This window comes from Sinohyriopsis cumingii, chromosome 10, assembly GCF_028554795.1.
Source record: "Sinohyriopsis cumingii isolate HCF-2022 chromosome 10, ASM2855479v2, whole genome shotgun sequence".
In the NCBI taxonomy this organism is placed as follows: Eukaryota; Metazoa; Mollusca; class Bivalvia; order Unionida; family Unionidae; genus Sinohyriopsis; species Sinohyriopsis cumingii.
The window spans coordinates 106,832,513-106,857,805 of NC_142970.1; the positions used below are offsets into that span (position 1 = coordinate 106,832,513).

Consider the following 25,293-nt stretch of genomic DNA (forward strand, 5'->3'; position numbering starts at 1 on the left):
ATGCAAACTGTAATATTATAATTCACTTTTGTATGCAAGATGTATTATTATAATTTAAAGTTCTTAAAATTTAGATGCATTGAAAAATTCATTCTTATTTACTAATTTATGGTACTTTAAAACTAAAATGAACCCCAATGTTATTAAGAATAATAACTGTTATAAAATTACCACACAAAATTTAGAGAACAAAACATTTTGGAATGGAGGGGTAAAGTTGGTGTTTCTGTTAATACTAATAAATTAGTAAAATATTAAAGCACGATTTAAAATGAGCAGGTAAAACATGTAAGTTGTTTTAAGACTAAGTATTGTTTCAGCCATTATTTAACTTTTGCCTGTATAATCCCCGCTAGGTTTATGGCCTGAGGGCAAATTGTCACCTGTTGTTCCTTTCATCGTTCTGTTAAACTATCCACTGGTAATTACATGTACGTATCCAAATGGAACACGTGATATCTGGCTGTGTGCGTTTGTGATGATTAATGCAAACGTGATAAAAGCTGACAATGTTTTTTTAAACCAATTAGCTGAAAGACAGAACGATATGGCAGAAAAGAACGTGGATGAGAAGCATGAACAGAAAGACATAACTAGTGAGTCTTGTTGTCACGAATAGACTGGCACTGATCATGATTTAAGGGAAATAAATCAGGAAATCAATACTAATATATATAAACAAGAACACCAACACGTAAAATGCGTGACTGGTTTCGCTTTATTGCTTCTTCAAACTGAATTCAATAGCTTTGTTTACGTCATTAAATACGTTCTGTTTCTAAGTGATCAATAATATACATTAAAAGAACATGACATAAACAAGACGAAGTCGAACATGACATAAACAAGACGAAGTCGAACATGACATAAACAAGACGAAGTCGAACATGACATAAACAAGACGAAGTCGAACATGACATAAACAAGACGAAGTCGAACATGACATAAACAAGACTTAGTCGAACATGACATAAACAAGACGAAGTCATAGCTTATATTGTAACCTAAATAACTTACATAACTTAAATAGTACAAGTTATAAACTAATATCATAAAAATAAAGTTTACTAATGAATTGAAAAAGATGGATTATGAAATAAATTTTCAATATAGTAAGATTAATTATTTAAAGAATACTTTTTTATTTATATTATTGTAAGTATTATGCAGATCATAATTTTTATTATATAATTTGAGTTCTGATGGAATATGGAACAATCTTCAATATTATATCAAGGTATAATATACAAAATAATACATTATACATAATAAAAAATATTAATAAAACTGTTTATTCATTCATATTATATATATGGTATATGAGTGTGTGTGTTGTTTGACTTTGCCCCCGAGTAACCTGTGCTTCCTTTTTCGCTTCCATCAGCAGATGTCCCTCCAATACATTGTACTAAACCTTTGATACAATTTGCTATCATCATAACAATAGATGTTACTTTCATACCAGATCGTTACATAATTCTCTACGAAAAACCTTTCTGACATTTAATCTAATGGGAGCTTTCTATTTTGTCTCTAAAAATGTTTTGTTGTTTTCCATATGTTCTAATATTCAATTCCCACCTAAGGCGACTATAACAAATGTAATAGGCCCTACTTGATTGTAGTTTTCAGGTTACGCACGAAAGGCAAACAAAATGATTCAAACTTATTGTCAATATGCGTTAAAAAAAGATTATGAATCCTGTGGCAAAAATAGTTTTATTGTTATGGGTATATATTACCACAATCCGTAGCAAGCAGCAATGTATTTTGTTATCAGTAAAACAAACAACTCAATACAATAAGTGCAAACAGTGTCAACACAGATCGCTAATCTATCTGTCCTGATTTAAAAGTACACATAATAATTGCAAGGTAGTTCAACAAGGCACACATTTGTAGATAAAGAGAGAAAATATAAATCTACAAAAAGTACGCGCGTTTATTTTATTTCGGTTGCCCGATTAAGCATTCAAAACGATCATAAAGAAGTTATTGTTTTATTGGACTTTCTTTAAAATAAAACGATGGTACATACTGAGATTTCGGATAGTGATATTTTTGTAGGCCGAAAAATCAGCTCAACACTTGTAATGATACTGACAAATGATTTAGGCGCTGATCTCGCCGATTAATTAAAATGTGCAAATATTTGCAGACACTCGTCTGCACACGTGGGCGTACATTTAATACACTTACAAATTTATACGTATTTCTCGCGGCTCTTGAGTTACCGTTGGTTGAAGGATTCTTTTTGGTGTTATGTACACAATCTTTCAGGATCATATCCTATATTACACGACTTGGAAATCCACGTGGAATAGCACAACCCTATGTCATGTGGCTAATTTGAATTCGCGATAGACATGGCTGTTACCAAAAACAGTTAAGTGTCTAAACAATAGGAAGGTATATTCCGGAAAGATTTGCATTCATCAAAATTACAGATTTTAATGAACAGGTGACATCATGCACACAAATCGTCCTTCAGTATCAACACAGATTTGGGGATTTGATTTATCGGACTAGCATTTTTTTTTTTATAAGAGTCGTAGATGTGGCAGAAATGGTACAGCTGAGCAAAAATCCCGCAGAATAATATGTTTCACCTGTTTCAGAGTGGAATCATTCAGAAACATTGCATAGTCTACGACAGCCAGAAACTGAGGGCACTGTAACTTACATCTGCCCTTTAATACGTCCATGAAGATTCATGACTGAGCGAAATGCAAGCAACTCAAAGAAAACACTGGAAAAATAAAAGTAGGTCACTATGAGCCACTTTTTTTTACATGGTGGATAAATCCATCCAGTGTGAATACATTACCCAAGTTTCCTTATTCTCAATTCAGTAGAGTCGTAAAGACTGATCTCAGTGCAAAAATTATGTATAATTACGGGAGCGTAAAAGCTAGGCTACAGTTACCTACTTTTGCCGATTGATAAGTAGCTTCCTTTGACACAAATACACCTTTCAAGTCTTATGATTGTATATATAACACTATCAGAGCAATTCCAAAGACTTAAAGTAAGCTCTGAACGTGAAAAGCTACTCTCCTTTACCCGTGATGTATATAATACTTTGCTATAGGAATGCATGCAACAAGTGTCCTGGTTGTAACAAGTGTCCTGGTTGTACATTAAAAAATGTGCAAAAAGCGTATCGAACTGCAACATAAAATATATACAAAACAACATAATCGCTGAATGTTGAAAAGTTAAATAATGGTCTACTTTCAGCAGTAGCCTCCAAGAAGAAAACCCATTTATTTCAGGATGAAAACGATGGTATTTAGTTGTGTGTACAATTTTCACTATTGCTGTTAACTGAATAATATTATTCTATGTATCTTTAGCGATTTCAATGTCAACTGATCAAATCAATTCAAATTATGATGACGAATTACGTATTTCTCTTTGTTTTTTTTTTAGCGTGCACAATAATGTAGATACTAATGGCTTTGTAACCCACCCCAACCCCCATTAATTTCTTCTGCAATAGTGATAGATCATTTTTTTTTAGAGCTGATCTTTCTCTGGAGCTAATGAGTAACCATTAAATTAGTGATCTACTTTAAGCTCTAAATCCACGGGTTATATACCACCTCTTCGAACCACCATCTTCCCACTTTAGTAAACTTTCTCACATCATTTTTAATTGTTTTGGTTACTCTTGAAAGGCGTGAGTTTAGACATTCCCCAGACATAAGTATTGTTTTTGGCAATCGAGGTACATAATGCTTTCATCATCAATATACTGTAGCGTGTCATGCTGATTCCTCTTCTAACATATAATAGTAAGTAACTCTAAGTTAAAACCCGATAGCTTTAGTGATGTAAGATAACTTTTTTGTAAAATACTGGTGCTCTGTAATAGTGTACAGCATCTAGTTTATAATTCTAAAGACAGGAATTAGTGTGCTGTAATAGTGTACAGTATCTAGTTTATAGTTCTAAAGACAGCAATTAGTGTGTGTAATAGTGTACATTATCTAGTTTTTATTTTTAAAGACAGAAATGAGTGTGCTGTAATAGTGTACAGTATCTAGTTTTATTTCTAAAGACAGACATGAGTGTGCTGTAATAGTGTACAGTGTCTAGTTTTTATTTCTAAAGACAGAAATCAGTGTGCTATACAGTATCTAGTTTATAGTCACGAGGACATACATTACTAAATGCTTTTTAAAAAAAACCCACATGTAAGTGTCTTTCCTCATATAGTACCCATGCAAGAAATCTAGTAATTTCAATTTCATGTTATTGAAATTTCTTCTATACTCTGATTCATGAACAGTGAATTTCTTTCAATCCATTTATACACAATAAAACCTGAAAGTGTTCGTTTATCTGCAACTTTCATCTTGGACAGCTCAATCCAATGTCGGTATTCTAAAATTATTGTCATGAATACAATTCAACTTTCTTAGCTCATCAACCTATTTTCTTAGGCAATATGTGTTACGTTCTTCCCAATACCTGTCATTATTTGCTTCTATAAGTCTAATAAAACATTAAAAACCCTTACCATCATTGGTGACAATATCAATTTTGCTATAATCCAAAACTTTGTTGTCAACACTTTGTTTAAGCGGAACAATTTCTTCATGTAAATGGCGACGATACCTGTCCTTTCATATAATTTATTTTATTATGAGGGCTGATTGTTTTTAACACTGTAGTTACTAATTATATTACCTTCTGTCTAATTTAGGGGCATGATGTTTTCAGCTGGTTCCCAACGACTTAATGAATTATCCTTTCCATTTCATCAACACATAATTTTCTGCTTTTTTTCATCTTGAAGCTCTTTCCACTTCTGTGGTAAAGTGACAATTCTTGTTTATAAAGTTTACCTCAATATTTTCTCCCTTTGAGCCTGCCAAGTTGTAGACAAATGGTTCAAATAAGATCATTTAAGTTAAATATCTAACGTAAAATTAGGTACATACCTTTTTGTAAAATGAGACCTATTTTGTATATTGGCGTTTTGTATAATTCTTATCATGTTATGCTAATATCCTTTTCCAAAATAAATTGCTCAAAGTTTAATGGTATATGATTCAAGAACAAAAGGAAAGAAAGAGCCAGTAATAGGAGTAAGTTCGTTTTGGATCTTCGATAGTTTTGATTGGTTCATATTTGGATAATTTCTCCACAATATCCTATCACTGTTCAACTGTATTTGTATCTGTTATTACCCTTCGTGTATGCTTGCGTGTCGACAATGTCTGCCTGGCTTAGAGGTGGAACTTCCTTTACATAAATCCTTTTGTATGTAAGTACATGTATGATTTCTTGCTTGGTTGTGTCATGTGTGTGAAGATTGTTCAGTCAACCACTCTTTTAATTTACCATATTGATCTTTTCATCTTCTTTACTTTGCAACCAAAGATAATTGAATATTATTATATGATACAAGAGCTTTAATATATTAATAAAAATACCTTACTCTTTTTTATCCAATTTTTTTTTTAAATTTCCCATTTTATAAACTGTTTTAGTTGTTTTAAATTTCTAAGCTTTTGGAGAAGTAAGAAGCATATTTTATTACTTAAATTGCAAAGCAATGTCTATTATTTTTTAGCTTATGTGTTTTAAAGAATTTTCCTGTACAAATAAAAAATTCTAGTTATATTTCTGGAGTTTGTTTTTTTATGTGTAAAATTCAATCAGGCTGACCCTCATGTACATGTGTTGTCATTAGTGACAAGTGTAAACCAGTCCTACATGACATAATGATGATACTTTAATGCTTGTCAACTCCGCTAAGTTCACAATCTAGGTGATAATATGGGTACTCAAAGCAGTCCAAACAATTGGAGGTACAGGATATTTAGATCAATTTTGGTAATCTACATAAATCCAGTGGCTCAGGAGCAGGGCCAACAAGGGGGGTGGGGCAACCCGGGATATATCCCCAGGATCCAGGCCCATAATGTGGGCCCAGGTCAAACAAAACGTCTTAATTTTATAAAATAAAAAGGACAGGCTTGGCTGTTTCTTACCCCAGGGCCCGTGATGGTTCTCTACGTCCCTGCTCAGGCGAAAGAACTGAACAAACCAGAAGTTGGTCAAACTCTGTTTATCATTTTCTTGAGGTAAAGTAGAATGGCTTTTGCAAAATATATATGACCCCACTGCAGTCTACAAAGTTAAATTTTGAAAATTTCCCAAACTTTCAAATAGGTACACTTCTAATGATAAGGAACACAAGTGTCACCCATGTGGCTGTTATCTGCCTAATAGTTAAGACACATTCTCATGAAATTTCTTGCAATGCTGGTTATAGAATATGTTATGAAAATAACTGTTTCATGGTTTATGGGGTTTTTTTTGCATCTTCATCTATATTTTTTTAAAAAGTTGGTCTAGTTCAAACATCATTATAATGTTGATCTAGTTCAAACATCATTATAAAGTTGATTTAGTTCAAACATCATTATAAAGTTGATCTAGTTCAAACATCACTATAAAATTGATTTAGTTCAAACATTATAAAGTTGATCTAGTTCAAACATCATTATAAAGTTGATTTAGTGCAATCATTATAAAGTTGATCTAGTTCAAACATCATTATAAAGTTGATCTAGTTCAAACATCATTATAAAGTTGATTTAGTTCAAAAATTATAAAGTTGATCTAGTTCCAACATCATTATAAAGTTGAGCTACATAAAAAATTTGGTTTCACAGGATAAAGAGTCAGTAATAACAGTAGCCAAACCAGATTGTTGACATCATTTCAATAAACTTGATGTCAGAATGCTTCCTGTCAAAGTTAGTAAAATTAAGTTGATCAGGATTTCACAACAAGGTATTTAAAAGCTTTTCCATCTTTACCAACAGTGGCCATATAAGACTGCAGATCGGTATCATTTTAATAAATGTGTGAACAAGTACATTTAAAACTGCCAAAGGAGAAACATTTTTAAAGCTATGCACCTGGTCACCATGGAAGCCACATCATCGCTAATGGTCAGATGGGTTTTAGTTATGGTAGAACACAAACGGACATTCATTACACGTTAGTCCAAATAACTGGCTACAGGTATTTGAGAATAAGTTGTCGATAGCCAATTTTGATGGACACAAGTCCATGCCATACACTGGATTGATGCTCTGAGTGCAATTAGCCAATTTTAAGGGACACATGGCCATGCCATACACTGGCAAGATGGGTAATTATGGTTTATATTCTTATGGCCTGTTGAGCAAAAAGTAACTGGCATATTATATGCTGCCCTGTGTTTAGCAATTGTCTGTATTGGAATTAGTAGCCATGTGTGAAACTATCATCTGTGTAGGAATTAGCAGCCTTCTGTTGAACAGCCATCGCTGTAGGAACTAGCAGCCTTGTGTTAGACAGCCATCTGTGTAGGAATTAGCAGCCTTGTGTTGAACAGCCATCTGTGTAGGAATTAGTAGCCCTGTGTTGAACAGTCATCCATGTAGGAGATATTAGTCCTGTATTGAACAGTCATCCATGTAGGAACTAGTAGCCCCGTGTTGAACAGTCATCCATATAGGAATCAGTAGCCCTGTGTTGAATAATCATCCATGCAGGAATTAGTAGCCCTGTGTTGAACAGTCATCCATATAGGAATTAGTAGCCCTGTGTTGAATAATCATCCATGCAGGAATTAGTAGCCCTGTGTTGAACAGTCATCCATATAGGAATTAGTAGCCCTGTGTTGAATAATCATCCATGCAGGAATTAGTAGCCCTGTGTTGAATAATCATCCATGCTGGAATTAGTAGCCCTGTGTTGAATAATCATCCATGCAGGAATTAGTAGCCCTGTGTTGAATAATCATCCATGCTGGAATTAGTAGCCCTGTGTTGAATAATCATCCATGCAGGAATTAGTAGCCCTGTGTTGAATAATCATCCATGCAGGAATTAGTAGCCCTGTGTTGAATAATCATCCATATAGGAATTAGTAGCCCTGTGTTGAATAATCATCCATATAGGAATTAGTAGCCCTGTGTTGAATAATCATCCATGCAGGAATTAGTAGTGCATGATTGACTCTGGAGATTATTGACCAATGGGTCTAAAAATAACCTGGCATGTTTAATTAGGGTCTCTGATCTTCAACTAAAGTCACATTGAAGAGACCATGATTTTATCAGGTGTACCATGCTATACATGTTTATTTATTATCCCAAGTACAAGCCAACCACAAAGTATGATCAGGAACTACATTAAAATAATAATTATTGCAGAAAATCTGTATTTCAATTACCCTTTGACCTTTTGAACCTAAAATCAACAGACCACTTCTATGCATTAAGTGCAACTTTTTCACAAACTCTGGTCAGGGTATATGGTCCAGAACTTAAAGCTATTATGTAAAAACCAAGTTTCCTTTCAGTCTAGGTGCCCTTGTAAATCTGACATGTATATAAATATGCTTCTTTCTCACCAGCTTACAAGTTCATCCTCAAACTTTTGTACACATACATTTTCATATTTTTTTTTAATACAAAAACTATTATTCTTCTTTATGTTAGCGACCATGACCTATGACCTTTTGATCAATAAACAGATAGTGCCTTTCTTAATCCCAATGAAAGCTATCCACAAAGGTTGGTCTAAGTGTGATGGAGAACTTTGTTCTTTCGGTCGATGACTTTGATGTTTGAGACAAAAATGAAGATGCATCATTATTCAAAGTGCTAATTATACCCAATGTTTATCTGTAGAATTGAAGTAATTATGTCGAAAAGAGAAAGTTAAGACAGAGAGTCCTACCATAGTAAAACCAATCATAAGGCAGGCATATAAAAAATAATCAACCCAGTATCACATGAATTTCTTTTTATCATGTAGCTACTACATTCACCATATACATCACATTTAAAACAATATCTTTTGGATAAAATAATACTTCTTTCTGTACATATCAAATTAATGGTAATAACTCGTAACAGTCTCAAACTGAAACGTGACCAGATAGTAAAATTATCCACATGTAATTGATCCAAAAAAACTGACAAATTTTTATACACAGTTCAGGTTCCCTTCTTCATCTGAGAAATGTACAGCAAAGCAAGAAGATTATCGTATTGTTCAAATAAAATGATGGCATAATATCAATTAAGAAATACATGTGCACACCAATTAAAAATGCTGAATAAGAAGCCTTCTGAGGAAGGTGTACCAAAAAACATATGAATCACTGAAACAAAATTTGTATGCAAATACTGGCTTCAGAACATAAGGCTTACTGCTGCATTTCTGTTGGATGTAAAGCATGTAACAGTTTTTAGCACAGTTGTAGTCAAATTGATCCAAACCATGCTAAAAAATAACGATCTTTATCCTCCCATCTATGAAAGAAGTATATATGGTGTTACCCATGTGTATTTGTCACATCCCATTTCATCCCATCACAAATTTGGTTTCTACTTGGTAACATTTTAAATTTTCATTGATTCATAACAAATTCAAATGAGACATAACATCAACACCTTGGGTAAGTTAAATGTTTAGTAACTAAAGGTTTATGTTTTTCCCTTCAACTGCATTTTCATTTGTGTACAGTTAACCTATAAAGCATTCATGGGGATTAAACCAGATTTGGAACAGTTTCTCTCAATTTTATATTTTCATAATTTCAACAAAAAAAATATTTGTAGTAATAGGGTTGATGTCTGACACAGAAACATTGCCCTTCTATTGGATTACAATTTTGTTCCTGCTCAATTCATGGACTTCAAATTTGAAAACCAAATTAGGAACAAAACTTTATATTTGCTATTATTTAACAAAATGTTTACAGAGTTATGGCCCCTATTTTTTTAACTTAAATATCTGCCCATCAATCATAATCTTTATTTACAAATTTCTTGTTAAATTTTGAAACAACAAAACATGAGTATTATGCAAGAGCATTATTTTTTAAAAACTGTTTTCCAAAAACAATTTTAAATAAATTTTTTCAAAAGATTAACCAATTCAAAACAATGTATGCAATAAAGTATGCAGAATTCACCTAATTTAAAACTATACTGCCACATCTAAACCTTAAAAATGACAAACATATTTTGGGTTTTTAAAATTAATAAAATATTGGAATTGCAAAACTAACTAGTGATATCTTGTACAATTTTAACATGACAGACTGAAATGCATTAACATGCACAGTTTTAACATGACAGACTGAAATGCATTAACATGCAGTTTTAACATGACAGACTGAAATGCATTAACATGCACAGTTGTAACATGACAGACTGAAATGCATTAACATGCACAGTTTTAACATGACAGACTGAAATGCATTAACATGCACAGTTATAACATGACAGACTGAAATGCATTAACATGCAGTTTTAACACGACAGACTGAAATGCATTAACATGCACAGTTGTAACATGACAGACTGAAATGCATTAACATGCAGTTTTAACATGACAGACTGAAATGCATTAACATGCACAGTTGTAACATGACAGACTGAAATGCATTAACATGCACAATTTTAACATGACAGACTGAACATGTATATACAGTCAACTACATTAAACCTAAATCCAATTAAAATGAAGGTATCCAACAAAATAAAATGCTAAAAATGTGTTTTTGTCACAATTTGTAGCGATCCATCAGATAAACAGCTGTATTTCATGATTGTCAATAGTAATGATGTCTTGCATGATACTTCTCATTTGCAGAAATGTCAAAACTGTAATTTGATTGGTGAATTGAAAGGTTAAAGGAATATGAACTTGTATCATTGCCCAATAGATACATGTATTTTAAGACCATTTTGATTTTAATCAGACTGTATTTTACTGGTGCATTCTTGGTAAAATTGGTTTATATGAAACATATTAATAATAATATTTTCTTCTGCTTTACTCAAGTGTTAAACTTTAAAATATGTTAACAATGAAAACAGAATAGATAGCAGATTCATAAAAATATACCAACAGTAAATCATTAAGTCCATCAAGTGCTGATTTAAATGAGATATCATCGTACATGATATGTTTCATTTCATTCATCTAGATTTAAAAAAAATTCTAAAATGTAACTTTCAGTCAAACTTCATCCTAAAAATTTACCATAACAAATTTGGCAAAGCAAATGACTGTTTATAAATGGACAACGGAACCTGAATTCAACTAATTATATTTTCTTCAAACACTTCTTATCGGATGAAATCCAAAGCTATGATGTTGCAGCACGTCAGGTATGAGTTGCCTTACTTTAATAGTTCAAAAGAGAAAAAAAAAGGAGGTGAACTGACCATAATGATGTAAACTTATCCTATAAAATATTAACTTACTGTTTCAATACAGATATGAATAAAAACATTGTTCACAGCTACGGCAACAATGTCACTTAATTTGATCAATTTGTTTCACAACAAGGTCCAGTCATTTATGGATCTTGTACAATCAGCAATGTGGAAGCATTGCTCTTATAATGGACTGCCAGAACACTTAAGCCCATTTCTTCTTTGGAACATTGACTGATGAAAAAATCTCTGATAATCCTGAGCAACAATCTTCAGATTAGCCATGGTGGATTAAGGATTAAGATTGGTGCCATTTTCATTTATGGTAAACTAGACATAATTACCATTAGCAGACCTCTGGTTAATAACCCTTGTTGTTTTTAGCATTTATTCAAGAGAATTTGAGACAAGATTTCAAAATGGATTCATTGTGGCAGTGATATTGGAAGTCAAATTAGTGCCATTTCATTCAAGACCAACTAGATATAATTAGCCTTCTGATGAAAACTGCATGTTAATTAATATGACTACGGTCTGGAAGAATATGCAATAACAAGATTTCCAAGATGGATGCCATGTTGGCCATACTGAATACAGTACCGTTTTCATTTGGCATCAACTAGTTATCTTCTGAAGAAAATGCCAAACCAATATAACTTTCTGTTCAGGAGAAGTGGCTATAACAAGATGTTCAAGATATCAGACATCACATTGGCACAATTTTCATAAAAAGTCTTTTACTGAAAACACCATCACTATGACATTCCACTGATAAGTACCATTAACAAGATTTTCAAGATGGCTGCTGTGATGGCCATATTGGTTATCAGACTGGTGACATATTTATTTTGATATTATCATCCATTCCAAAGATATAACAATAAATATATTTTAAGATGGCTGCTGTGACAGCTATAATGGTTGTCAGACTGGTGACATTTATTTTGATATCATCATCCATTCCAAAGGAATAACAATAGATTTTAAAGAAGGTTGATGTGATGGCCATATTGGTTATCAGACTGGTGACATATTTATTTTGATATTGTCGTCCATTCCAAAGGGATAACAATAAATAGATTTCAAGATGGCTGCTGTGACAGCTATAATGGTTGTCAGACTGTTGACATATTTATTTTGATATCATCATCCATTCCAATGGAATGACAATAAAGAAGGTTGCTGTGACAGCTATAATGGTTGTCAGAGCAACACCATTTTCATTTATGACCGACAAAACAGTGGGAAGAAAGTTTATATTATATAAAGTTCAATAGTGATCTCCAAAGTAGTTTAGAATGAGCCGACATAACAAACTTATCCTATAAAATACTAACAGAAAAGGAGACTTCAAAAGAGAGACAAAAGACCACCCAATAAGCTCCTCTGGTCTTCGATAAGGAAAGCTTAAAGACACAAACTCAAAGAATGATGCAATTTCAGTATACCAGAAATTACACACATATCCGGCAGGGCAGGGATTTTCTTTCACCTCACATATTCTTTTAGTCTTTTACATCAATTAATTTTTTTCAACCTAATCAAATGGATAAAATTTCATCTGTTGTTGTTCTAGGGTTTAACGCCATTTTTCAGCACAAGAGAGGCTATACATGGCGGCCAGTATAACTGGTGGAGGAAGAACCCTGGAAAACCCAGGGAAGAACCACCGACCCATGAGAAGCTACTGGCAGGCTTTCCCAAAATTTCATCTGTAAATCAAAGTATGAATTTTTTTCTATTTGTAGGTTGTACATTTTAAAAAATAACCTAGGTCACCATACCACTGAAAATTGAATGGTCACTCCCTTAGTTATCTGCAGAGTAAAATCATAAGCATCAAGTTCAATTCAAATAACCATAACACTGACCCGAATGTAGGGTGCAGATGGATGGATAGGATGAAAGACAATGATGCCAAAACAATCTTTATATCTAAATTCCTCCAATAGTTAACAAAAGGGACCCATATTTTCTTCTATGGGCAAGGGCGTTTGCCAAGACAAGTATCACTGTAAACGAAAAATGATAATATCGGAAAGTAGCTGAAGTATGAGAGGTGCTTGGTGACAGGGTTGACCAGTATACAACACTGGACTAGTAGTAAATTCTGAATACACCAAAACCTCCCTAAACAGAACACTTAATGGACTAGAAAAACTGGACAGGTACCCTTCCTATGGGTAATGGATGGAGCAAAAGCCCATTATATGGGCATCGACAGGGATAAAATTAATCATACATTTAAGGAGCCCATAAACATTATCGTTTACAAACAGTTGTCCTTTATATAAAGGTGTCCACTATGGCAGGGTTCAGTGTTAATCAATCCTCTCCCTTTAATTCTAAAGTAATCTGCATATTATCGAGTATATGCACTGTGTTAGTCCGTGGATCCACGACGACGCCACCATCAATATTATCGTCTTCTGTCTCGCCAGCTAGAGCTGACTGTGGGGATGAGGCTTTGGTCTTGTTCTGGTGGGTTTTCTTGTGTTTGGAAAGGTGGTCACTCCTCATGAATTTCTTGGAGCATTCATCACACTCAAAACGCTTTTCACCTGAAATTAGAAGACATATAGAACTAATAACCTCAATCAAAAAGACAATGAGATAGAAAATGCAAAATCTTTTGGTTTATAGTTGTTTTAAAAAATGATAAAACATGGCTCTCCACTGGAGTGACCATATTTCCTGGATCTTTACATTCTATTCCAGACAATGAGCTTCGATGAAATTCCTTGAAAATATTTTATAATGTATCCAAACAATGCAAGGAAATCACTACAAAAATGGGATTGCCAATTGATTTTGGTTTGTTGTTTTAAAAACTCTTGTTATTTAGTACCAATGAAACAGCAAAGTACATTGCCCAAGGACCCACCATGATATTCAACCAAGACAGCTGATGGAAGGATTCAAACACACACTCTTTCAACTATGAGTCTGGGCTAATGCAGCTCCTTCAAAAAGGGCTGAGATAATATTTACATTAATTTTCATGAATATTTTTAGTCTGAACTGCAATTGGTACAGTTTTTTTGCACCTTTAACTGAATAACTTTCTTTAATACTTTTGTTCCCCAAACACATGGAATTAATTCTACATACATACATACAAACGAAATAAACCAGTTTAACCTCCAGATTTACCGCAATGACAGCAAACCTTCCATTATGTCAAGTTGCTTCTGTAAAACACCATCTACAAGGCATTAAAATTACCAAAACTTTTTCTTGTGAATGATGCAGAAATTATTAGATTAATTGTTGTATTTTATTTTATAACTGACAAAATCAGAGAACCAAGAAATTACATAATTTGCCTGCATCCATCTATCAAGGCACTAAATGAACATGGTTGACTCAGAAGCTTATTGACCAAAGCTCGTCAAAGTATGCAGTCGTGAGCAAAACGTGCTATGCACAAAGTATTATTTTCTTATTATACTCGCAATGACCTTGAACTCTGACCTCTAGACTTCAAAATCTGACGGCTTGTTCACCCCAAACCATCCACTATGTCTGCTCAGTATATGGTGGAGAAATGAAGTTATTATTCACAAACAAGATTGGGAACAATAACAAGATACACTCTGGCTTGGATATAAATATTTAAATGCAATCCTTCTTTTAAAAGAGTTACTGATGACTCCAAACTGAGAAGAAAAAAAACCCAGCTAATGAATGCTATAAAAATATTCAACTTTTGTTGTTTTACTCTTTCTTCTAAATTGTCAAATAACCGATTTATTTGAACTTACCTGTGTGAGTCCTTTTATGCCGCTGTAGTTCGTCAGATCGTGTGAACTTCTTGCCACAGAAAATCCAGCTACATACAAATGGACGTTCCCCAGTATGCCACCTGAAAATATTCATAACGGACTAAGTGTGCTGCATGGATGTATTCAGTGGTATAGAAAAACTGCATGGATGTATTCAGTGGTATAGAAAAACTGCATGGATGTATTCAGTGGCATAGAAAAACTAGGATGGCTTAATTCAAGATCTTAAGTTCTCAGCTGTAGCTCTCCACTCAAAAGATAATTATCTATTAAAGGACACGAGTACAGAATTCATACTGATATCACACTAAAAATGTAATAAATAGGCCAAAAATTGCACATTATCTTTTAGGGCCATACATTTATTTCTTCATAAAATACCTCCCAATTTCATATATTTTTCTCAATTTTTACAAATGAACAGACACAATTTCTCCAATATACTTTCAGCTATAGAATAGACAATGAAATGAACAGTTACTTTCTTTCTCCTAATTATTCTTTTCACCTTCATGTGATAAATTAATGTTAACATAAATACAAGCAAGAATATTTAAAAGTTAAAAGCTTTTCTGTACAAAACAAGGCTGGCATGTTTATCCAAATGATTTCTGTACCTCTTGATATGTGTGTTATCAACACAAAAGATTTTTTTTTTTATAGATGTTTTAGGAAAACTTTACTGCCATGGAAATTGCCCAATTATGTCGAGTATTGAACTTAAATTTACCTATTCTAATCCACAGAAGCATGACACAACAAAAGTAATAGCTAACTGTGTATGCCCTTGACCCCCAAAAAGCTGGGGATTCAATCAAATTCAAAAGTGGCCCTAAATTTCAGCTGGATTGTCACTTTCACAGGAGACATGTCATAGTCAGAAAAAATGTGACAGATTGACCAATATACATAATAAATTATTTTGAATGATTGGAATGATGTTGAATCAAGTTCAAAGACATGTGAGGGAAACTTTCTTGTTGATGAGTTGTGTTTGACTCTACTGCAGATGCACAAAGATGGAGACATCTATCATTGTCTTATCTTGAAATAATACCACATGGGGATATATAAAAACTGCCAGACAAATTTGTATGTAAAAAGACTTCAATTAACAGAAGAATAGCTGCTGTGGTGTCTTGTGGTAAAATGATTATACTGTGCAGTGCAAGTTAGCCTGGTGTCTTGTGGTAAAATGATTATACTGTGCAATGCAAGATAGCCTGGTGTCTTGTGGTAAAATGATTATACTGTGCAATGCAAGATAACTTGGTGTCTTGTGGTAAAATGATCATACTGTTCAATGCAAGATAGCTTGGTGTCTTGTGGTAAAATGATTATACTGTGCAATGCAATATAGCTTGGTTTCTTGTGGCAAAATGATTATACTGTGCAATGCAAGATAGCTTGGTGTCTTGTGGTAAAATGATTATACTGTGCAATGCAAGATAACTTGGTGTCTTGTGGTAAAATGATCATACTGTGCAATGCAAGATAGCTTGGTGTCTTGTGGTAAAATGATCATACTGTGCAATGCAAGATAGCTTGGTTTCTTGTGGCAAAATGATCATACTGTGCAATGCAAGATAGCCTGGTGTCTTGTGGTAAAATGATTATACTGTGCAATGCAAGATAGCTTGGTTTCTTGTGGCAAAATGATTATACTGTGCAATGCAAGATAGCCTGGTGTCTTGTGGCAAAATGATTATACTGTGCAATGCAAGATAGCTTGGTGTCTTGTGGTAAAATGATTATACTGTGCAATGCAAGATAGCTTGGTGTCTTGTGGTAAAAAGATGGCCTGGTGTCTTGTGGCAAAATGATTATACTGTGCAATGCAAGATGGCCTGGTGTCTTGTGGCAAAATGATTATACTGTGCAATGCAAGATGGCTTGGTGTCTTGTGGCAAAATGATTATACTGTGCAATGCAAGATGGTTTGGTGTATTGTGGCAAAATGATCATACTGTGCAATGCAAGATAGCTTGGTGTCTTGTGGTAAAATGATTATACTGTGCAATGCAAGATAGATTGGTGTCTTGTGGAAAATGATTATAGCCTGGTGCACAGTGAGGACCATTAACACAATTACTTTCATACTTCTTGGAGACAGTGTGTCGCAATTAAACCACCATGGTTACGAAAAGATTAATAAATGATATAATGAAACCCATATGCTGTATCGACACTTGGTCCAATTAGCCAGCCCTAGTAAAACATTACGTGACATCAGTGCACAGTGATAAACACATTAAGACATGTATATACACATTATTCAATCTCTTCAGACGAGCTTAGGAACATGTCCCATCTTACATCTATGTATCCATCACTGAGCTCTTTTGTAGTATTTTTAAATAAGTCCTGGACCATATTTCTCCAAACATAATTGAGTCCAATACATATATATATATATATATATATATATATATATATATATATATATATATATATATAAAAACAACACAAATTTTCCAGTACATTTATATATAAAATTGTACACAAATTTTTCAGCACGTATATAAAACTACATCAATTTTCAAACTTGAGTGGAGATCCTGAAAGGAGATTCCATACTGCAACAACAATTAAGTCACATGGTCTGCATATGCATACAAGTGAACTTTGTAAACACATGCAAAAAAATATTTCGTGATGTTGAAATACAATCAAGAATTTCACAATCTGGAATAATGTATCAGGTCTTCTCTATTTTTGAGAACCGATTGACACAAATTTTGGAGCATTAAAATTTCCTTGCTAAAACATACCTTAAATGGGCACGTAAACGTGAGGTCTTCCCATATACTTTATTACAGCCTGGAACATACCTTAAATGGGCACGTAAATGTGAGGTCTTCCCATATGCTTTATTACAGCCTGGAACATACCTTAAATGGGCACGTAAATGTGAGGTCTTCCCATATGCTTTATTACAGCCTGGAACATACCTTAAATGGGCACGTAAATGTGAGGTCTTCCCATATGCTTTATTACAGCCTGGAACATACTTTAAATGGGCACGTAAATGTGAGGTCTTCCCATATACTTTATTACAGCCTGGAACATACCTTAAAAGGGCACGTAAATGGAAGGTCTTCCCATATGCTTTATTACAGCCTGGAACATACTTTAAACGGGCACGTAAATGGAAGGTCTTCCCATATACTTTATTACAGCCTGGAACATACCTTAAATGGGCACGTAAATGGAAGGTCTTCCCATATACTTTATTACAGCCTGGAACATACCTTAAATGGGCACGTAAATGGGAGGTCTTCCCATATACTTTATTACAGCCTGGAACATACTTTAAATGGGCACGTAAATGGGAGGTCTTCCCATATACTTTATTACAGCCTGGAACATACCTTAAATGGGCACGCAAATGTGAGGTCTTCCCATATACTTTATTACAGCCTGGAACGTGACATATATGCTGTTTCTTCTTATTTTCTCCAGTCCTGAAAAAGTTTTTAAAATAAGTGTCAAAACTTTCTTGCTTAACTCTTTCTAAATAAATGTGGTGAGAATACATTAGTATTGGAGTTTTTGTCACGAAAGAGAACTCTATCCCCCCCAAAAAAATTTTTTAGAACTACATTACAAATGACATATTTGTCAGCTAACTGTCATCTTCATGTTTAGCACATTGTTGTGTACAGATATTTAAATTAAAAGCATTCTCATGATTAACAAGGGTTTTGGAAATTCCTTACAAAGTGTCAAGGAATTGCTAATTTTGTAATTTATGTGCAATGATGATGCACAAATGATTAAATACGCAAGGAATATTCAACTTCGGTGATGTCATCCAACTTCACCCATTAACAATTTTCATGGTTTTGCAAAACATACATTTTCACACATCCATAAACTGATGGATTTTTGGGAAGGAAGTTTTATTGTCTTTATGTAAGGACAACTGTTAATGAAAATTGGTACTAATGAAAATTATTGTTCATGAAAACTGGTACAGATGAATTAAGATTAATTCACTGCACAGTGTTGACACTGTTCTTTATTTCATACAGGGATCATCTTCAGGGCAAATACTGAACAACTCTTTTCTCTGCATAAAAATATAATATCTACTGTATGAATTAAAAGTCTAATGCCAAATTTTACCATTCCATTACTTTTACATTTTTTTTTAAATGAACACTCCTATACAGTGTAGGAGCCACAGGTTGCATAGTGATCAAAAGTGATCGCTTCACTGCCATCTTATCTCTAACCACGTGGGTTCAAGTTTTGGGCTCAGCCAATGAGTATGTGTGAAAGCTTGCCAGTAGCTTCCTGCTGGAAGATTGTTTTTGCTGTGGTTTCCTGGGTTCTTCCTATACCAATTATACTGGTCACATGTATAGACTATCTTACATGAAGAAATTATGTTAAACCCCAAAACAACAACTATGCAATGTGATATCTGTAAAATATTTCTATTATTAAAACAAAATTTAAGGGGTTGAAAAATTTATAAAAATCTTCACTTGCCCTATTCTTTACTTGCACCACCTGGGAAATACTAAAAAATCTTCACTTGCCCTATCAGGTAAAACTAAAATCTTCACTTGCCTTATCAGGCAAAAGTAAAATCTTCACTTGCCTTATCAGACGAAACTAAAATCATGCAAATTATAAAAAAATCTTCACTTGCCGCACAAGGCAAATGCTAAAAAAACCTTCACTTGCCATGTCCAGCAAGGCAAATGCAAAACATCATCACTTGCCCAGAACAAACTCTTACTTAAATCAGCTATTACAGAAATATAAAAACTGAAAACATTAACGAACTTAATTCACACATGTGAAAGCTTATTTTCAAAACTTATGGTGAACCTTCTAATAAAATCACTTGTAAATAATTACAAACTGAGACCAGTCCGCATTGACAAGTAAGAGCAAAGTGCTTGCAGGACACTAAACAAAACAACTGGATAACAATTTCCTCTTAAAAGCATGAACTTTCATCGAACAAAAGCCAGCAACATCATCATCTATAAAGTCAACCTGAATGCTCTATTAAAGTTAACTGTAAAATTCATTTGACTGCTCAAAATGTTCACTTGCTATTTCAGTCGTACAAGTGAATTTTCAACCCTGGTTATGTGTGTGTGTGTGTGTGGTTTGGATTTTTAATGTAGCTTTAAAAAAAATCAGTCTTATCACTAAAATGTCTGAAGTGTGTCAGTTTATAGTGATGTCTAGCATTGGGACATCATGCTGTAGACATGTAGCATCATGTCCCACCCAGTCACATTATCCTGACACCAGGCCAACCAGTCCTAGCACTAAACTCTTAATGCTGAGCACCAAGTGGGGCATCTGTAAGTATTATTTTTATAAGTCTTTGGTATGACTCAGCCTGGGTTCAAACCAGTGACCTCCTGCATCTGAGATGGATGCTCTAACCAACAGGCCACCAGAGCTACCCAACACCAGTTATGTAAAGTGTTGATATTATACAACTGACAAAATTACCCAGGGAAGAAATATGAAGACATTTGTTACATAATAAAATAAAACTAGTCCTCATTTCTTTGAATCTTACAACCAATGAAACATTAAAAAATTAAGTATGTAATTTCTATTAAGATTTGAATTTTTCCCCAACAAAGATAAGACTGAACAATGTTTAATTCCATTGCCCAAACTGTTAAATTCATTGAGACTGTTGAAACTTTGAAACCAGATGCAAACAAATTCCCATTAGAATATCAGGTCCATAGAACCAAAGGCTATAATTGTAGTATACACCTCTCCCTTATTGTCTTTACATATGGACCTCATCCAAAGGCTATAATTGTAGTACACACCTCTCTCTCATTGTCTTTACATATGGACCTCATCCAAAGGCTGTAATTGTAGTACACACCTCTCTCTCATTGTCTTTACATATGGACCTCATCCAAGGGCTATAATTGTAGTACACACCTCTCTCTCATTGTCTTTACATAGGGACCTCATCCAAGGGCTATAACTGTAGTATACTTACTTTCCCTCATTGTCTTTACATATGGATCTCATCCAAGGGCTATAATTGTAGTATACTTACTTTTCCTCATTGTTTTTACATATGGACCTCATCCAAGGGCTATAACTGTAGTATACTTACTTTCTCTCATTGTCTTTACATATGGATCTCATCCAAGGGCTATAATTGTAGTATACTTACTTTCCCTCATTGTCTTTACATATGGCTCTCATCCAAGGGCTATAACTGTAGTATACTTACTTTCCCTCATTGTCTTTACACATGGACCTCATCCAAGGGCTATAATTGTAGTATACTTACTTTCCCTCATTGTCTTTACATATGGACCTCATCCAAGGGCTATAACTGTAGTATACTTACTTTCCCTCATTGTCTTTACATATGGATCTCATCCAAGGGCTATAATTGTAGTATACTTACTTTCCCTCATTGTCTTTACATATGGATCTCATCCAAGGGCTATAACTGTAGTATACTTACTTTCCCTCATTGTCTTTACATATGGATCTCATCCAAGGGCTATAATTGTAGTATACTTACTTTCCCTCATTGTCTTTACATATGGACCTCATCCTAGGGCTATAACTGTTGTATACTTACTTTCTCTCATTGTCTTTACATATGGATCTCATCCAAGGGCTATAATTGTAGTATACACCTCTCTCTCATTGTCTTTACATATGGACCTCATCCAAGGGCTATAACTGTAGTATACTTACTTTTCCCTCATTGTCTTTACATATGGACCTCATCCAAGGGCTATAACTGTAGTATACTTACTTTCCCTCATTGTCTTTACATATGGATCTCATCCAAGGGCTATAATTGTAGTATACTTACTTTCCCTCATTGTCTTTACATATGGACCTCATCCAAGGGCTATAACTGTAGTATACTTACTTTCTCTCATTGTCTTTACATATGGATCTCATCCAAGGGCTATAATTGTAGTATGCTTACTTTCCCTCATTGTCTTTACATATGGACCTCATCCAAGGGCTATAACTGTAGTATACTTACTTTTCCCTCATTGTCTTTACATATGGACCTCATCCAAGGGCTATAACTGTAGTATACTTACTTTTCCCTCATTGTCTTTACATATGGACCTCATCCAAGGGCTATAACTGTAGTATACTTACTTTCCCTCATTGTCTTTACATATGGATCTCATCCAAGGGCTATAATTGTAGTATACTTACTTTCCCTCATTGTCTTTACATATGGACCTCATCCAAGGGCTATAATTGTAGTATACTTACTTTCCCTCATTGTCTTTACATATGGACCTCATCCAAGGGCTATAACTGTAGTATACTTACTTTCCCTCATTGTCTTTACAATTTGGACACGTGCATGCCACCCTTCTCAACCTTTTCCCTGAAGTAGGAGACTCCAACTGTGGTGTGGGACTGGCCATGGCCCCTAGGTTTGCATTTGCCTGGGATGTCTGAATTACCTGCCATTTTGTGGGGTCATTAGGGTCCTGCTGAATGGGCACCTGCTGACCACCAGCTGAAATTAGGAATTATCATAAATATTTTAATAATTCTATTTGTTTAAACAATATTAATACATAGCTAGGGGTTGGGTTCCAGAAAAACATTTCATGGCCTAACTATATCATTTCCCACCTCACTGATGGTATTCACAGTTTATTTGGAATATGTTTGCTGTCAAAACAATGTTTTGACCCCCAGGATATCAAAGCCTAAGTTCATTGTCCCTTTGGATTAGTACACAATAAATTTACTAATCTAAGTTCCCCAATATACAATGAAATTCCTTCATGAACACAGGTAATGGAACCAGACTAAACACGACACCTCAGATCCAGTGCAATGATACAACATTGTCTCATGTACTATATAACTTCATCTTTGTGTTACATCATTAAAAGTAAAGAATTATAGGTCACGGCTTAGGAAAACCAATAACCTTCTTACACCTGTACTTCCCTGGGCCAAGCCAGTGCAGATCCACAATCTGAGTATAAACCAGCGCAATTTCTACCCTATTCAAATCTATATTCTAACAGTACTTAAAACAGCGCATCAATGGTATGTTACTTCTGCCTTATTTGACCCACTCATGTTACAAAGGAAAGGTAGTCAACTTCATTTTTTTTATTTACACAGGTACAGGCACCTGATGAATGCTTGATATTAAAAGATCGTGATGCAGTTGCAATCCTAGCCCTCAATTTTTTTAATGGAACATGTATTTACAGCATCACTTTTCAGAAATTTGGACATCATTTTGATGAGAAAATTTGCTTTAAAATGCTTTAATCTGTACTACTAGTCAGACCCCTGATAAGATGACATAGAATGTAAACATATTTTGATTTTATTGTCTGCTTAGGCAGTACAACATTGTCCCCTTGACACAAGTACTTTCTAGACTTGACACTAGTACTTTCAAGACTTGACATTAGTACTTTCAAGACTTATGCTTTATTGATATGCTATTTGGCTAAAGTGAGTGTCTGTGATCTGGATTTTTAAGGTAGCTTTAACAATTTACAGTCATAGTGCTACGATGTCCGCAGTGTAGCAGTTTATAGTGATATGTAGCACTGGGGGAATCAAGTCACAGGCATGTAGCATGATGTCCCATACAGGCATATTAAACAGGCCGACCAGTCCTTACATTAACCTCTTAATGCTGAGTGCCTAGCGAAGCAGTTATTAGTACCATTTTTATAAGTCTCTGGTATGACTCGGCCAGGGTTCGAACTCACAACCTCCCGCATCTGAGGTGGATGCTCTAAACACTGGGCCATCAGAGTGGTCACAGCCAAAGTGAAAATGCCAGCATAATTTTTATAAGTATATAATTAATTTAAAGAAAAGTGTTGCCAACTGACATTTAAAATAAATATGTAAAGTGAATTTCAACCAAACGTATGTCTCTGTAACCTGTTTATACAGCAAGAAATGTTACAACAGTAGATTGGTCAAAATTTAATTGGTACGTAACCTTTCGACCAAGCAGGAATATCCTTTTGTATGGAGCCACAGACAAGCTCTTTAGAATAGAGGTCCAACTAAAATGACTACTTAATACAAAAATTAGTGAAAATTAAGATTGTTTGAATTCATTCATATTTGCGTGTTATTGGCACTTTTGTTGTGAAATGTAATTACATACATGTATTTATAGAAATATCTTGAGGCATCTTTGGTTTGGTATGAAACTATTATTAAAGGTTTATTAATTAATAAAGGTACATTAATAAAGGTGTAGTTATTAAAAAATACTGGAGATACAATGCAAGCTTTATGTCATCTTAACGAGATGAAAATCACGGAATGTTGGCATTCTCCATCTCTTATCTTCTCATGTATCTAAATCACAAGATGCGCGATACAGTTCAGTGAAAATACAAATTTCTACATTAAAAAAACATTACAAAATGGCATTACTGTAAATATGAATATCTTTAAGAAATAAATGTCTGTGTGCAAGTGCAACTTATCAAGTTGCAGACCATGTCTCAATATATGCCATATGTACTCAACTGCAAGTCGAATCCAACTGCACAGACCAAGATCTGCCATCTCATAATTCACCAGCAAATCTGGGTCTGTGCAGTTTGTTAGAAGCAATCAATAGACCAAACAACAAATACCCTGATCTGCAGGCATATATAGATATGACAGATCAAGATCTTTGTTGTTTGCAGTTTGACTCGACTTATAAGTGATTATATACAGTATGTATATAACAGTCATGTATTATTTACCTTTTGATTAATGCCACAGTCATTCTCAGGAAGGCATGGAGGAGTGGCTGTGATTTTCATTGTGCCCACTGTTTGATTATTACATATATGTACCACACTATACAAGATACATTTCCACCAATAGGATTATGTATACACTATACAAGATACATTTCCACCAATAGGATTATGTATACACTATACAAGATACATTTCCACCAATAGGATTATGTACCACACTATACAAGATACATTTCCACCAATAGGATTATGTATACACTATACAAGATACATTTCCACCAATAGGATTATGTATACACTATACAATTAGAGCCCACTATGATTAATATGCATGTATTATGATGATTTTGTGCAAAATTACTCCCCATGGTATTACTGTGTGCCCACTATATGATCATGTACCCACTATATGATCATAATGTACTAACTGTATGTTTATTATGTATACACTATATGATTATCGTGTACCCACTGTATGATTATTGTGTACCCACTGTATGTTTATTATGTACAC

The 25,293-nt window shown here is 34.2% G+C and overlaps 1 protein-coding gene across 2 annotated transcripts in view; it reads right to left on the minus strand.

Moving 5' to 3' along the window:
• Positions 1 to 8,804: 8,804 nt before the first annotated feature.
• LOC149790785 (uncharacterized) overlaps positions 8,805 to 25,293 on the minus strand; it is a 29,068-nt gene continuing 12,579 nt past the window's right edge. For both annotated transcript variants that reach the window (XM_089972849.1, XM_089972848.1), the window contains 4 exons: positions 22,354 to 22,546; positions 18,405 to 18,497; positions 15,013 to 15,113; positions 8,805 to 13,809 (listed from right to left, as the gene is read on the minus strand). In XM_089972849.1, coding sequence (XP_089828975.1) covers positions 13,574 to 13,809; positions 15,013 to 15,113; positions 18,405 to 18,497; positions 22,354 to 22,546 — 623 coding nt within the window. In that variant the 3' untranslated portion in view covers positions 8,805 to 13,573. The remainder of the gene's footprint in view (positions 13,810 to 15,012; positions 15,114 to 18,404; positions 18,498 to 22,353; positions 22,547 to 25,293) is intronic.